The 15,354-nt window shown below is 46.4% G+C and overlaps 1 protein-coding gene across 9 annotated transcripts in view; it reads right to left on the bottom strand.

The window, feature by feature from the left end:
• Window positions 1-15,354, bottom strand: part of RUFY2 (RUN and FYVE domain containing 2) — a 192,566-nt gene that overhangs the window by 114,375 nt on the left and 62,837 nt on the right. For all 9 annotated transcript variants that reach the window (XM_069753425.1, XM_069753424.1, XM_069753423.1 and 6 more), the window contains 2 exons: window positions 4,610-4,708; window positions 4,344-4,457 (listed from right to left, as the gene is read on the bottom strand). In XM_069753425.1, the coding sequence (XP_069609526.1) occupies window positions 4,344-4,457; window positions 4,610-4,708 (213 nt within the window). The remainder of the gene's footprint in view (window positions 1-4,343; window positions 4,458-4,609; window positions 4,709-15,354) is intronic.

Here is a 15,354-nt window from a genome sequence, read left to right as displayed (position 1 = left end):
AATTAAAACGTTGCGTTTTTATGCCAGAAATGCTACTTCAATCTCTGCCAGGAAACATTTATGGCACAGCTCATGTAAGGGGCACGTCACTCAGTGGATGCGCCAAAATTGTTAAGTGGCGTGAAGGAATTTGACGCCTTGTACTTTAGCAAGACTCTCGTAGCGCAAGTGTGTCTTAATGAATTGACCCCTAGGTGACGAGATATTGTTGCCGAGATCTGAATCTGAGCATGCGCCACCCCCGGCGGCCATTTTCCCAGAGGCCACCGCATCGCAGCAATGGAGCTGCGGGGGCCTCTGGGCTTTGACAAAATGCCGGCGGAGCCCCCACAAGCAGCACAGAGCACCGCCACCACCCCACCAGCCTGGGAAGGGAGGCTGCATCGGGACTGCCACCACAGGATTTGTAAGTATATTCCGACCATAAGACGAACCCCCATTTTCCCCCAAAAAATTTTTGGAAAAAAGTGCGTCTTATGGTCCGAAAAATACAGTACATTCCTGTTAGGTGTCGAGTACCCACTGCTGCACATAGGGAATCTCGAACCATGTCCGCTGCAGTCTCCCATTCTCCTTCAGCTGCAGTGGAGCCTGCTCAGCAGAGACGTCGGTCCCAGCATCTGGCTCAAGCAGATACTGTGTATTTAGTTACAGCTGCCGTTCCAGGCTCAGCCTTTGTAACCAGCATTGATCAGCGGCGAGCAGATGTTCCAGGTAATAAGTCCTGCTTTTCTTCTGAGCATGCCCACGGGGCGACCTCTTATTGGTGGTCGGGGGTCACATGCTCAGGTCCTGTAGCAGCTCCGATTGGAGCACTAGGAAGGTCCTGGAAGGCTACAGATATAAAAGGTTCGTATGGCCGCTCGGCCATGCGCTAGTATAAATCAGAAGTGTGTGTGTGGATGTGTGACTGAATCTGGTGAAAGCTCCTTAATCATACCCATCCCTAGTGTTGTTGAATGTACTTGGGTGATTGAGCTACCTAGCGCCAGACTGTGCCATCCAGCACTAGGCACGAGTACACAGCATCAATTAGCAGTGACAGCCAGTGAAGAGCCTTGCGCAACAAGTGTGCTTTCCTGGCCCTAGTTAGGGTGGGAAATCAGAGCGGTAAATCATTATTTTGGTTTTTCCCTGGCACCGCAGTTGCGGCGCTGAGCGCTAGTGGTCTAGAGGAACTCTAACCCCGTGTCCTTGGGGCAGAGTCCTGTGACCCAACACTAGCGTTCACTCTGCAGTATTGCGGCCCTGTGAGGCAACAGGGTTCACTTCCTTACATACCGGGTGAAGCTAACCCGTAACCCATGTGTGTTCACATTATACCGCCATATACTGTCCGCTATTACTGAGCAGCAGGTGTCATCTCTGCACGGTGGACCCCGGGCTGCGAACGCACCTTATACCATCCTTATAATTATTTGGTGCGTTCCGCCAGCTCTAACATTATACTAGCGCCAGGGTCTGGCTAGTAATGGCGGACGAACAGCGACTACAGCGTTACATCCAGCAGCTGGAGGGCAGGTTGACGGATCTCGAGTGCACAACCTCAGCCGTGGATGTTACCGCAGTTGCTGTTAAGGCTGCTAGCGTGGCTGCAGCTACTTTGTCCACTGCCACCCCTGCTCTGACATAATCCCGTCTCCCGTTGCCAGACAAGTTTGCTGGTGACAGTAAACTGTGTCGGGGATTCGTGAGCCAGTGTGCTATACATCTTGAGCTCCTGGCTGTATGTTTTCCCACAAAGCAGGCTAAGGTGGGATTTATTATATCCCTCCTGTCGGACAGGGCATTGGAGTGGGCAACGCCGCTGTGGGAGCGTGACGATCATGTGGTGCAGAGTGCTCCGCGGTTCTTGGGCACTCTGAAACAGGTCTTTTTGGGACCTCGTGTCACCCATGATATGGCGCTCCAACTGCTGGCATTGACACAGGGTTCGTCCATGGTCAGCCATTTGCTGTCCACTTCCGGAATTTGGCATCTGAGCTGGAGTGGCCGGATAAAGTCCTCATCCCTGTATTCTGGAGAGGACTGGCTGACCATGTGAAGGACACTTTGGCCACTAGGGAGATTCCTGCCACACTGGAGGAGCTAATAGCTTTATCTATCCGCATCTACCTTCGTTTTAACGAGTGAAGGTTGGAGCGAGCCCAGTGTAGGCAGAGGTTTCGGCTGGCTCCCACATTCGCCAAACCTCTGGAATCTCCAGTCCAGGCGTTTGAGCAACATGAGGCCGTGGAGGGGTCACGAGCGGGGTCTAAGTCCCGGACCGCTCGTGCACTCAAGGTCTGTCCTGTCTGCCAGCAGTCGGGACATTATGCCAGGAAATGTCCCCAGCGGTCGGAAAACGTCAGCGTCTAGTGGTTGCAGGAGGAGGTACACTAGACACGGCGACGTTTTCCTCCAAATTGTCCTTCAAGGGGACAATTACCTTAGGCCCATCCACTCATACGGTGGAGCTTTGCGTTGGATTCTGGGGCGGAGGGCAACTTTGTCTTCTGCCTTCGCCCAACGGCACGCAATACCTCTGGTGATGCTCGCCGAACCAGTGACCGTAAAAGTGATGAATGGGTCGACACTGTCCTCACAGATAACACACCAGACCATCCCATTTACTCTTTCTATGTCGCCATCCCATCAGGAAATTATCTCCTTGCTAGTCATTCCAGAGGGAAATGATGAGGTCCTGTTAGGGATACCATGGTTACGCTATAACTCTCCTCATATAGAGTGGCCCTCTGGGAGAATTCTGCCTTTGTAACCAGCATTGATCAGCGGCGAGCAGACGTTCCAGGGACTAAGTCCTGCTTTTCTTCTACTGAGCATGCCCATGGGATGACCTCTCATTGGTGGTCGGGGGTCACATGCTCAGGTCCTGTTGCAGCTCCGATTGGAGCACTAGGAAGGTCCTGGAAAGCTACAGATATAAAAGGTTTGCATGGCCGCTCGCCATGCGCTAGCATAAATCAGAAATCGTGTGTGTGTGGATGTGTGACTGAATCTGGTGAAAGCTCCTTAAAGGGAACCTGTCACCCCGAAAATCGCGGGTGAGGTAAGCCCACCGGCATCAGGGGCTTATCTGCAGCATTCTGTAATGCTGTAGATAAGCCCCCGATGTTACCTGAAAGAGGAGAAAAAGATGTTATAGTATACTCACTCAGGGGCGGTCCCGCTGCTGGTCAGGTCAGATGGGTGTCTCCGGTCCGCTGCGGCGCCTCCCATCTTCATTACAAGACGTCCTCTTCTGATCTTCAGCCACGGCTCCGGCGCAGGCGTACTTTGCTCTGCCCTGTTGAGGGCAGACAAAGTACTGCAGTGCGCAGGCGCCGGGCCTCTGACCTTTCCGGCACCTGCGCACTGCAGTACTATCCTCTGCCCTCAAGAGGGCAGAGCAAAGTACGCCTGCGCCGGAGCCGTGGCTGAAGATCAGAAGAGGACGTCTTGTAATGAAGATGGGAGGCGCCGCAGCGGACCGGAGATGCCCATCTGACCTGACCAGCAGCGGGACCGCCCCTGGGTGAGTATAATATAACGTCTTTTTCTCCTCTTTCAGGTAACATCGGGGGCTTATCTACAGCATTACAGAATGCTGCAGATAAGCTCCTGATGCCGGTGGGCTTACCTCACCCGCGATTTTCGGGGTGACAGGTTCCCTTTAATCATACCCATCCCTAGTGCTGTTGAATGTACTTGGGTGATTGAGCTACCTAGCGCCAGACTGTGCCATCCAGCACTAGGCACGAGTACACAGTGTCAATTAGCTGAGACCACCAGTGTGCTTTCCTGGCCCTAGTTAGGGTGGTTAGTGGCGTCCGCCAGAGCGGCGCTGTACGCACTCAGTGCGGTAAATCATTATTTAGGCAGTTTCAGCGCCGAGCGCTAGTGGTCTGGAGGGACTCTAACCCCGTGTCCTTGTGCAGAGTCCTGTGACCAAACACTAGTGTTCACTCTGCGGAATTGCGGCCCTGTGACGGGTTAGCTTCCTTACATACCAGGTGAAGCTAACCTGTGTGTGTTCACATTATACTGCCATATACTGTCCGCTATTACCGAGCAGCAAATGTCATGTCTGCACGGTGGACCCCGGGCTGCGAACGCACCTTATACCAACCTTATAATTATTTGGTGCGTTCCGCCAGCCCTAACACATTCCTATGTAAAACCAACCTTCTCACTGAGATTAAAGATGTACTGTGCACATAACCATTAACAGAAAGCCTAGTTGTTTTAGGTATTGGTGGGATCCAAGTGGTAAGACCCCACAATCAGACATTAACTGCACATGATATGGTGAGAAAGCCCCTGAGGATGTGTTATCACTTCATCCCATATTGCCTTCAGCGTACCTGAGCCAGCTGTGATTCGTCATGGTCAGTACATATGTCAGTAAAGATTTCACTCATTCCATGTCCCGGATGTTGTCTGTACATCTGCTCGGCTTCAATTTCAGCTTTGGCCGCCTGTATGTAAAATGATTTAATTTAAAATGATATCCAATGATCTGTGGTTAAGATACGGCATCTATATGGGCATCAGGTAACATTCATGCTTCCACTGTAGCAGGATTAAAGTGTAATCTTTTGCTGAAATAACTTGGCTTACTCCTCTTTACCTCAAGATGTTGCGCTCTCATGAAAATCATGGCGTTTTCATTCCTTAACTGGTGATTTTCTTCCTGAAGTTTGATAATATTATTCTGCGCTATTGCCAACTGAAAGACAAACACAGTTTGGATGTTGGAGAACAAAGTAACCACAGACAGAGAACTAAATACAGTGCCTTGCGAAAATATTCGGCCCCCTGGAACTTTTCAACCTTTTCCCACATATCATGCTTCAAACATAAAGATACCAAATGTAAATTTTTGGTGAAGAATCAACAACAAGTGGAACACAATTGTGAACTTGAACAAAATGTATTGGTTATTTTAAATTTTTGTGGAAATTCAAAAACTGAAAAGTGGGGCGTGCAATATTATTCGGCCCCTTTAACTTAATACTTTGTTGCGCCACCTTTTGCTGCGATTACGGCTGCAAGTCACTTGTGGTATGTCTCTATCAGTTTTGTACATCGAGAGACGGAAATTCTTGCCCATTCTTCCTTGGCAAACAGCTCGAGCTCAGTGAGGTTTGATGGAGATCGTTTGTGAACAGCAGTTTTCAGCTCTTTCTACAGATTCTCGATTGGATTGAGGTCTGGACTTTGACTTGGCCATTTTAACACCTGGATTAGTTTATTTGTGAACCATTTCATTGTAGATTTTGCTTTATGTTTGGGATCATTGTCTTGTTGGAAGACAAATCTCCATCCCAATCTCAGGTCTTTTGCAGACTCCAACAGGTTTTCTCCAACAATGGTCCTGTATTTGGCTCCATCCATCTTCCATCAATTTTAACCATCTTCCCTGTCCCTCCTGAAGAAAAGCAGGCACAAGCCATGATGCTGCCACCACCGTGTTTGACAGTGGGGATGGTGTGTTCAGGGTGATGAGCTGTGTTGCCTTTACGCCAAACATATCGTTTGGCATTGATGCCAAAAAGTTCGATTTTGGTTTCATCTGGCCAGAGCACCTTCTTCCACATGTTTGGTGTGTCTCCCAGGTGGCTTGTTGCAAACTTTAAACAACACTTTTTATGGATATCTTTGAGAAATGGCTTTCTTCTTACCACTCTTCCATAAAGACCAGATTTGTGCAGTACACAACTGATTGTTGTCCTATGGACAGACTGTTCCACCCCAGCTGTAGATCTTTGCAGTTCATCCAGAGTGATCATGGGCCTCTTGGCTGCATCTCTGATCAGTCTTCTCCTTGTCTGAGATGAAAGTTTAGAGGGACGGCGGGGTCTTGGTAGATTTGCAGTGGTATGATACTCCTTCCATTTCAATATGAGGACTTGCACAGTGCTCCTTGGGACGTTTAAAGTTTTGGAAATCATTTTGTATCCAAATCTGGCTTTAAACTTCTCCACAACAGTATCACGGACCTGACTGTTGTGTTCCTTGGTCTTCATGATGCTCTCTATGCTTCAAACAGAACCCTGAGACTATCACAGAGCAGGTGCATTTATACGGAGACTTGATTACACACAGGTGGATTATATTTATCATCATTAGGCATTTAGGACAACAGAGTTCCACAATGAACCTCTGGAGTGAGTTTGCTGCACTGAAAGTAAAGGTGCCGAATAATATTGCACGCCCCACTTTTCAGTTTTTGAATTTCCACAAAAATTTTAAATAACCAATAAATTTCGTTCAACTTCACAATTGTGTTCTACTTGTTGTTGATTCTTCACCAAAAATTTACATTTGGTATCTTTGTTTGAAGCATGATATGTGAAAAAAGGTTGAAAAGTTTCCGGGAGCCGAATACTTTCGCAAGGCACTGTATATTCATATGCTGATCTCTCCGTATATGGGCCTTATATAAAGATGTTATATATACCTTCAGGTCCACCACTGTCCGAGTGGACTTTAATTCTCTAAATAGAACAGCACCATAGACGCCAATGAAACATTAATCTGTTGGTTTCATATGTGTATATTGCAATTATAGGGACATTTTGGAACCATAATCCTTCATCGTGTACAAGAGATACCGAATCTTGTGCTCATCTCTTGCTTGGACTGTCAGCAGCACATTAAGTCAAGTACCACCTATGTGCTGCTGACTGTCCAGGACATATGCATGATACGCAGAAAAATCAGTATATTGTACAGCAGGATAATGTACTATAATTGTAATATGTTTTGATGGAAACAATAAACTAATGTTCCCTGGTGCTGGTCTATATGTGGTTATCTGCAGCTGACTTTTAAAGTCTGAATCACTGAACACTTTATTCAATATTTCATTTTTCACTCATTACACTATATGGGCAAAACTACACTAACACCTGGTAATCATCCAGTCGTATGGAGTTAAGACCTCTAAAATAGATGCATCGGTTGTAATGTCTGTCTGATCAGATCAAAAAGGCAATATTGAATAGACTTGGCGCTAGTTGCTCCCTCTGTATCAAGTCACATAAAAACCTGAGTGTTCACCTTTTAACCCCTATACAAGGACCTGGACAAACAGCAGGTCCTCTTAGGTTGCATCCACTGAGTAGCTGCTGGCCAGAAGAGTAAGGCCGGCGTCACACTAGCGTATTGCATCCGATGCGAGAGCATCGGATGCGATATGCTAATGACACTCGGCTCCTGCCCGCAGCAGAGGAGGAGCCGAGTGTCATGCATCTGTGCTCCGATTCTCTCGCACAGGGAGGATCGGAGCACAGCTGCGGAGGAGGCGGAGAAATGACTTTCTCCATCTCCTCCATTGCTTGGTTCCGCTTATAGCGCACATCACTCGGATGTTATCCGAGTGGTGTGCGCTGTCTCACTCGCACCCATAGGCTTATATGGGTGCGAGTGAGCCGCGAGTTTTCCTCGGTCCGAGACAATCGCAGCATGCTGCGATTGTCTCGGAAAGAGAAAAACGGCCGACAAAAAGTCGGCTGCTGGGAGCGGACCCATAACTTAATATTGGTCCGAGTGCAATGCGATTTTTTATCGCATTGCACTCGGCCGTTTTAAACGCCAGTGTGACGCCGGCCTAAGTCACACCTTAGCTTATGCTGCCTACAATAAATCCAAGGAAGTTCTTAAAGCCGCAGTGTACCTGTGTCTACCTCTGTGTGCAGTCGAGTGAGCAGCTCTACCACACGGAATACAGAGAATATGAGCTCAGGAAATCAGCCAAGGGAGTGTCTGGAACACAATAGCATAGGAGAACACTAGCAGTATACGGAAACCAAATAAAATAACTGGTTACTCCCAGGGGACTGGTGAGAGTTTAAATAGGATGTGGTACTGCCACATAGGCCAAAGCAGGACGCTAATTACCCCTGCTGAGCATTTGGGGAGAAAACCAAATTCTCCCTAAGGCTACTTTCACACTAACGTTAACTGCAATACGTTAAAATGCGTCGTTTTGCCGAAAAAACTCATGCAGCAAAATATTTTGCTGCATGCGTTTTTTCCCCATAGACTTGTATTGGCGACGCATTGCGACGGATTTGCATTCGTCGGTATACGTCTTTCGACGGATGCGTCGAAAAGAGGCGACACGTCGTCTGGAAAAACGTAGATTGTAACGTTTTTTGGCTCCGACAATAAAACGTGTCTCTGCGCATCCGTCGGCATGCGTCTTTTGCTACAATGAAAGTCTATGAGCGACGGATGCGTCGAGACACGTCGTACGACGCAATGCAGCGCTGCAATACGTTTTTTTCTATTGAGCATGCTCAGAAACAGGATTTTTTATCTAATTGGCCAGACATCCCCAAATCTATATCAACCTGGTCTGGGCCTTCAACCCCCACATATGCCAGCAAGACCCAGAGAAAGAAGAAGCCTCCAGCCAGCCGGACACCAAGAGCCCAGCCGGACACCAAGACCCCAGCCTGGCAGCAAGACCCCAGCTGGACACCAAGACCCCAGCCTGGCAGCAAGACCCCAGCCGGACACCAAGACCCCAGCCGGACACCAAGACCCCATCCGGACACCAAGACCCCAGCCGGACACCAAGACCCCAGCCTGGCAGCAAGGACCAGACACACTCCAACAGTGTGAGTATATTGCCATTTTTGTGTGTGTGTGTGCGCATTTGTGTATGCCGTACTGACTACAGCAAGAGCTTTTAAAACCTGAATCCAACCTGTGGCCTGCCGTCGTCCTGCAACAGCCAGTGCCCTGCTACAGTCCAGATCTACCCTGAGGCCTGCCACTGTGAAGACATCAAGCTCCAGCCGGAGGACTGATGGCCGTGTGTGTGTGTGTGTGTGTGTGTGTATTTTTGTATTGCTGTGTGCTTTTGTATGTATGTGTTCACGTGCCTGCACCTTATTATGCCTTCGTCAATATTACGCCTGTTCATGTGTTATGCTTGCGTTAAGACTCTGCTTGCAGGTATGTATGTGTGCGTCTTGTTGGTTGCATGTGCATTTGTCAATGCCATATTGGTTAATGTTGATTTTTGATGTATTTACTTAAGGTACCGTCACACTGAGCGACGCTGCAGCGATACCGACAACGATCAGGATCGCTGCAGCGTCGCTTTTTGGTCGCTGGAGAGCTGTCACACAGACAGCTCTCCAGCGACCAACGATGCCGGTAACCAGGGTAAACATCGGGTTAATAAGTGCAGGGCCGCGCTTAGTAACCCGATGTTTACCCTGGTTACCAGCGTAAAAGTAAAAAAAAAAAAACACTTCATATTTACCTTCCGCTGTCTGTCCCTCGGCACTCTGCTTCTCTGCCCTGTGTAAGTGCCGGCTGGAAAGCAGAGCGGTGACGACACCGCTCTGCTTTCCGGCCGCTGTGCTTACACAGGGCAGAGAAGCAGAGTGCCGAGGGACAGACAGCGGAAGATAAGTATGAAGTGTTTGGTTTTTTTTTACTATTATGCTGGTAACCAGGGTAAACATCGGGTTACTAAGTGCGGCCCTGCGCTTAGTAACCCGATGTTTACTGTAGTTACCAGTGAACACATCGCTGAATCGGCGTCACACACGGCGATTCCGCGATGTCTGCAGGAAGTCTAGTGACAAAACAAAGTTCTGGACTTTCTGCAGTGACCAACGACATCACAGCAGGATTCTGATCGCTGCTGTGTGTCAAACTGAACGATATCGCTAGCCAGGACGCTGCAACGTCACGGATCGCTAGCGATATCGTTCAGTGTGACGGTACCTTTAGTATAGTGGTTTGTGCAGCATGTGTGATTTTTTTTTTTTTAATCTGATGTATTATTGCAAAGCCTAGTGGTCTGCAGCTTGGTTAGAATGTGTGAGTTCTTTTTGTTTAAAAAAAAAAGTGTTGATTTTTTAAATTTACGGTTGAAACCATTCCCAGTTGATGTACTTGTATTTAAAATAAAGAGCATTTCTGCTCCATTGTGATTTAAAAAAAATAAATAAAAATAAATAAATAAATAATAAAAGGTTTATTAAAAAATTGTCCGTAGTATAATTTCATAAAGGTAAATTTAAAACAGGTGTATGTACCAATGGTTACACATGCAATACAGAGTTGGTTGAGGGCTCATTTTTTACTAAAGGTTATCCTTTGAAAGGTTTTTTGGGGGAGGTAATTTTTTTTTTTTTTAAATAACTTAAAAATATTTTTAAAGGCGTCTCACATTTTAAAATTTTTTTTTTTTGGGACATGGAAAAGAATGGTATAACGTGCACCTGTTTTTGGGTTTTGGTGTTCACCTATTTCTCACATTTTAACAGGGTGTTTATTGTTAAACATTACCTAGTTCTGCGGTGGTCTAACTATAAATCCATTATACTTATTATATTGCAGATAGAGTAGGGACCACACCGACCGGCAGTAGCCACCAGGACCACAGCCACTGGCCATAGCCACCAGGACCGCATCCTTAAAAGTAAGTTTTGAGGACCCCAAATCTGCTACTTCAATGTGTAGAGCAGATTGCAAGTGTCTTTTAACTTACAGACCCACCAGGACCACAGCCACCAGGTCCACAGCCACCAGGTCCACAGCCACCAGGACCACAGCCACACAATGTCCTCTTCTGACAGCCCTCCTCCACAGCAACAGCGGGTATCGGTAAGTAAAACTTTTTTTTTTTTTTTAATTTACATCATTTTTATTCAATACATGCATTTATTATGTTTAAACAGGAATCAGAATCCGATGAGGAGCTGTCAGAAGGGACCGAGACGGGTGGAGACATGCAAGTGGAGGAGGAACCAAGTGTAAGTAGTGGTGAAACACTTGCTTCACACATCATACTGCACCATACACAAAACATAATTTCACATGTAAAGTAATACAGAAAACATATACATACATTAAAGCTAATTTTTTTTATCCTTTATTTCAGTCTCTTGCTGCTGCTGCTGCTGCTGAACTTCCAGCACAGCATGAAGGTTCTCCCAGGCGCTCCCAGAGTCGGCGGAATCGACGCCGCGGTCGGCCATCAGTGAGTTGGTTTTTTGTGGGGCTTCGATTGTTAATTTTTTTTGTTTCAGTCTACTAATTTTTATTTCTTTATTTTTTTTTTCTCACAGGCTTCACAGTGTGCTCCCGCAGAAGATTCAGATATTGAAATCGAAGCCCTCATCGAGGAGGTTCGCGAGCGGGAGCCACTGTGGAACATGGCTGACCGCAGGTATGCTGATACCAGTGTCACCCGTCGGCTCTGGTTGGAAGTATGCCGGAACATCTTTCCGAGGTGGGAGGACCTTCTTCCACAGCAGCAGAGCAAACTATGTAAGTATTCACTTTTCAGTGATGTTTAGAGCTGAATGTAATGTCTTGCATTTACCAATTTTTTTTTTTTTCTTCATTCCTGTCTTCACAGGTTGCAAGGTTAGGAAGCGGTGGCGGTCACTGAGGGATCGTTTTAAGAGAGAATTTAACCAGGAGATGCAGGCCCCGAGTGGCTCAGCAGGAAGGAAGAAGAGGAGGTATAGATATGCCCCTAACCTCACCTTCCTAAGGGAAGCCATGCTGAGTAGAGTGTAAGTATTCAACATCCCAGTAAGAACCTGTCTAATCACAAAACTTTTGTTTCAGTCCGGGCTTTTTCATATCAATATATTAATTTTTTTTTTTTCTTTCACAGCACCTTCTCCAGCCACCGTGCGCCTGCATCTACCTCTGCGCCCTCTGAAGCGATCCCTCCTGAGTCCGCCACCGGGGACCACGTCAGTAGGCCCCACACCTCTCAACCCTCTGTCCCCTCCACTTCATCCACCTCAACCACTGGAGCGCAGCCTTTCTTACTCGCATCTGATGGTCAACAGATAGCGTTCCCTTTACCCCACCCCTCTGACCCTGCCACCTCTACACCACCGTTAGGTTCGTGGCAGCAGCGTCAGAGGGGTCAGGAAAGGAGCTATGCTCCTGAGTTCTTGCATCTAAATGCAGGCTTCCAAAATTCTTTTAAAATTTTGGGAGAACAAGTGACTGCTGGTTTCAGCATGGTGCAATCACGCATGAATGAAAACCACCATGAAATCAGCAGTCGCTTGGATAGGCTGCATTTAGATGTAAGTCAAGCTCCAGCAAATCTTTTTTTTTCAGTCCATGCTCAGGAGCATGGAAAAGCTTTCTTTTGATCAGCAGATGCGGGTAATGAATAGCTGCCATAACGCTCTTCTGAAGGTCATCAACGAACCACAATCTACCCCCACACATCCCAGTCCCAATTTCAACACCATGCCCCACAATATCACCGCCAGTCCCAATATCAACATCAGTCCCAATACCCAACCCGGCCCACAACCCAAATGTATTCCCCAGTGTTTTCTTCTTCCTTGCCCAGCTTTCCTTCCCCAGGAAGTTTTCCACCTACCCCAACACAACCCCCCTCTGGTCGGCCTCCTGCTTTTCACCCCCCTTCCACTGCAGACCAAACAAGTAGGGTTTCCCCAATCCCACCTACCGACGTGGTCCAACATTCCAGCCCCTCCTCCCATAGTTACTCCACCCGACACTACCAAGACCTGTAAACTTTTGTATTTAAAAATTATTAACATGTTATAACAAAATTATATTTTGAAAAGAAAAAAAAAGTTTTTTGAAAATTACAAAAAAAAAGAAGGTTATAAATAAAAATCTTTCTGGTTTAAAATCTACTGTGTGTGTGTTGATTCATTAAGGTAAATATTAAAGGTTAAATGAAAAGAAACACCAGACGTTTTAAAGGTATAACAAAATGGTTTTATATTACCAAGCAAACCACACTCTGTGGATTTTTTTTTTTTTTTTTTGTTGTTGCTACAAACACAATTTTGACAAACAACAAAAGCCATGAAAAACATGTCACACAATCATGTCTTGCCATGGAATCTGCCCAACAGGTGACAAAAAATAATCCGCAAACTGGTCCCTCATCATAGTAACAGAACTGGTGGAGCGAACAGAGGCACTGCGGTAATCCCACAAGGATGTCTCCAATTGTTCGTCATCCAAGGTAACGGGCTCCTTTGAAATAACAAAATTATGGAGCACCACACATGCCTTGACAACATCGTCTACAGTTTTGGTTTCCAGTTTTATTGCCGTCAGCAGAACTCTCCACTTTGCCGTCAATATACCGAAAGAGCACTCTACTACTCTTCTTGCTCTAGTAAGACGGTAATTAAATACCCGCTTGGTACGGTGTAATTCACGGCTGCTGTATGGTTTCAGTAGGTGCGGCGACAGTTGAAAGGCTTCATCACCTACACACACATATGGCATGGCTGGTTCACTTGTTCCTGGGAGCGGTCTTGCTGGCGGGAAATTGTATGTATCTCCATACAGGCAGCGACCCATCGGAGAGTTTTTAAACACTTGTGAGTCGTTGGACCGGCCATACGCTCCTATGTCCACAGCAAGGAATCGGCAGTTGGCGTCAGCAATAGCCATGAGTACAATGGAGAAGTATTTTTTATAGTTATAGTACTCTGATCCTGTTCCTGCCGGTTTAGCAATCCTTATGTGTTTGCCGTCCACGGCACCAACACAATTTGGGAAATTGCAAATTGTCTCAAATTGTTCGGAACTTCTCAACCAGATTTCTATTGTTGGTTGTGGGATATACTCCGGCTGTAAAGTGTCCCAAATCGCACGACATGTGTCCTTCACAATTCCGCCAATAGTGGAAATCCCCAGCCTGAATTGGAAATGGAGTGAAGTCAAAGACTCACCCATAGCTAGGAAGCTGCAAAAAAAAAGAAAAAAAAATGTAAAAAAAAATTGCACAGACCATCAACCAAAAAAAAGTTTGCAGTTTTCTCTGCAGCATGTAATAACATTCAATATGATCACTGACACAAGAAAAAAAAACCAGTGGAATGGCCTCAAACAAACCAAAAAATTACATGCTGCAGAAAATGCTGCGCAATGTGTCAGCGCAGTTTTTTCTGCAGCATTTAATAACATTCAATATGAGCAATGACACAAGAAAAAAAAACCAGTGGAATGGCCTCAAACAAACCAAAAAATTTCATGCTGCAGAAAATGCTGCGCAATGTGTCTGCCCAGTTTTGTCTGCAGCATGTAATAACATTCAATATGAGCAATCACATAAAAAAAAGATGCTTACCGCAGTGTCACCAGGAGCAGCTCCGCCGGTGTGATGGCAAGCCTCATCCTTTTGTCCTGCCTTTGGATGACATCCTCTAGTTTTCCAACCAAATAATCGAAATGTTCCATTCTCATCCGTACATAATTTAAGAATTTCAGTGGGTTGCACCGCAACTCCAGATAGAGAGTGGACTGGACACCCCTGGTCATCCGCAGCTCATTGATTGGATGTATCCAGAATCGTCGCACTCTCCGTTGCATCCTCCGTCTTTCTGCTGCCGCCTCCTTCTCCCGCACTATGATATCCAGGCGATTCGTCTCAAATATAACTTCAGTAACCAAACTCGAAATCCTCCCAATTACACCATCCATCCTTGCCACTAAACTAAAACCCTCAAAGATGGGCTGTAAATACAGTCAGTATATAGATTTCCCTTAGTTTCCAGTAGCCAATCAAATTTTGGTGCCTCCCATTTTAACAACGGATCCGTCGTAAAAACGGATGCAACGGATGGTAAAAACGGATGCAACGCATCCAGCATTTCAACGCAACCGTTTATCGGATTTGCGACGGATCCGTCGAAATGCTGTATGCGTTGCATACATTTTGCAGTTTTTTGACGCATCTGTTTTTTCGGGAAAAAGACGTTTTTGTGACGGTTTGCAGTTAACGCTAGTGTGAAAGTAGCCTAACTGGAACGAAAAGTCATAGCCACACCAGTATTCCTAGCTGGAAGCACCTGCGGTGCTCAGTGATTTCTGCAATGCTGCGCTCTCTAGCACCACCCATCAGTTTTCCAACACTCATAGGAAAATCCTTCTCACTATTATGACAACTGTTCTGGTAACAGAGTGTTAATGGTATTACAGTGAAAATCAAGGAAAAAAATACTTGTATCGAGTGTCAAATAAAACGTAGACTCAAGGCCTCCATATACTTTGACATAATTTAGCCAAACCGACCATTATCGGTGGTATCAGCTGACAGTCCAAACTCTCCAGACTTCCCCAACAGAGATGATGTCGGGAAGGACAAGGCTTAGACTTATTAGATTTCCACTGTCGATTCTTTTGTCGGACTGTGGATCTCTCAAAGAATGGGGGCTTAAAGGGAACCTGTCACCTGAATTTGGCGGGACTGGTTTTGGGTCATATGGGCGGAGTTTATGGGTGTTTGATTCACCCTTTCCTTACCCGCTGGCTGCATACTGGCTGCAATATTGGATTGAAGTTCATTCTCTGTCCTCCATAGTACACGCCTGCACA

The sequence above is a fragment of the Ranitomeya imitator genome, chromosome 2 (assembly GCF_032444005.1).
Source record: "Ranitomeya imitator isolate aRanImi1 chromosome 2, aRanImi1.pri, whole genome shotgun sequence".
Classification (NCBI taxonomy): domain Eukaryota; kingdom Metazoa; phylum Chordata; class Amphibia; order Anura; family Dendrobatidae; genus Ranitomeya; species Ranitomeya imitator.
This window is presented reverse-complemented; position numbering and strand designations above follow the sequence as displayed.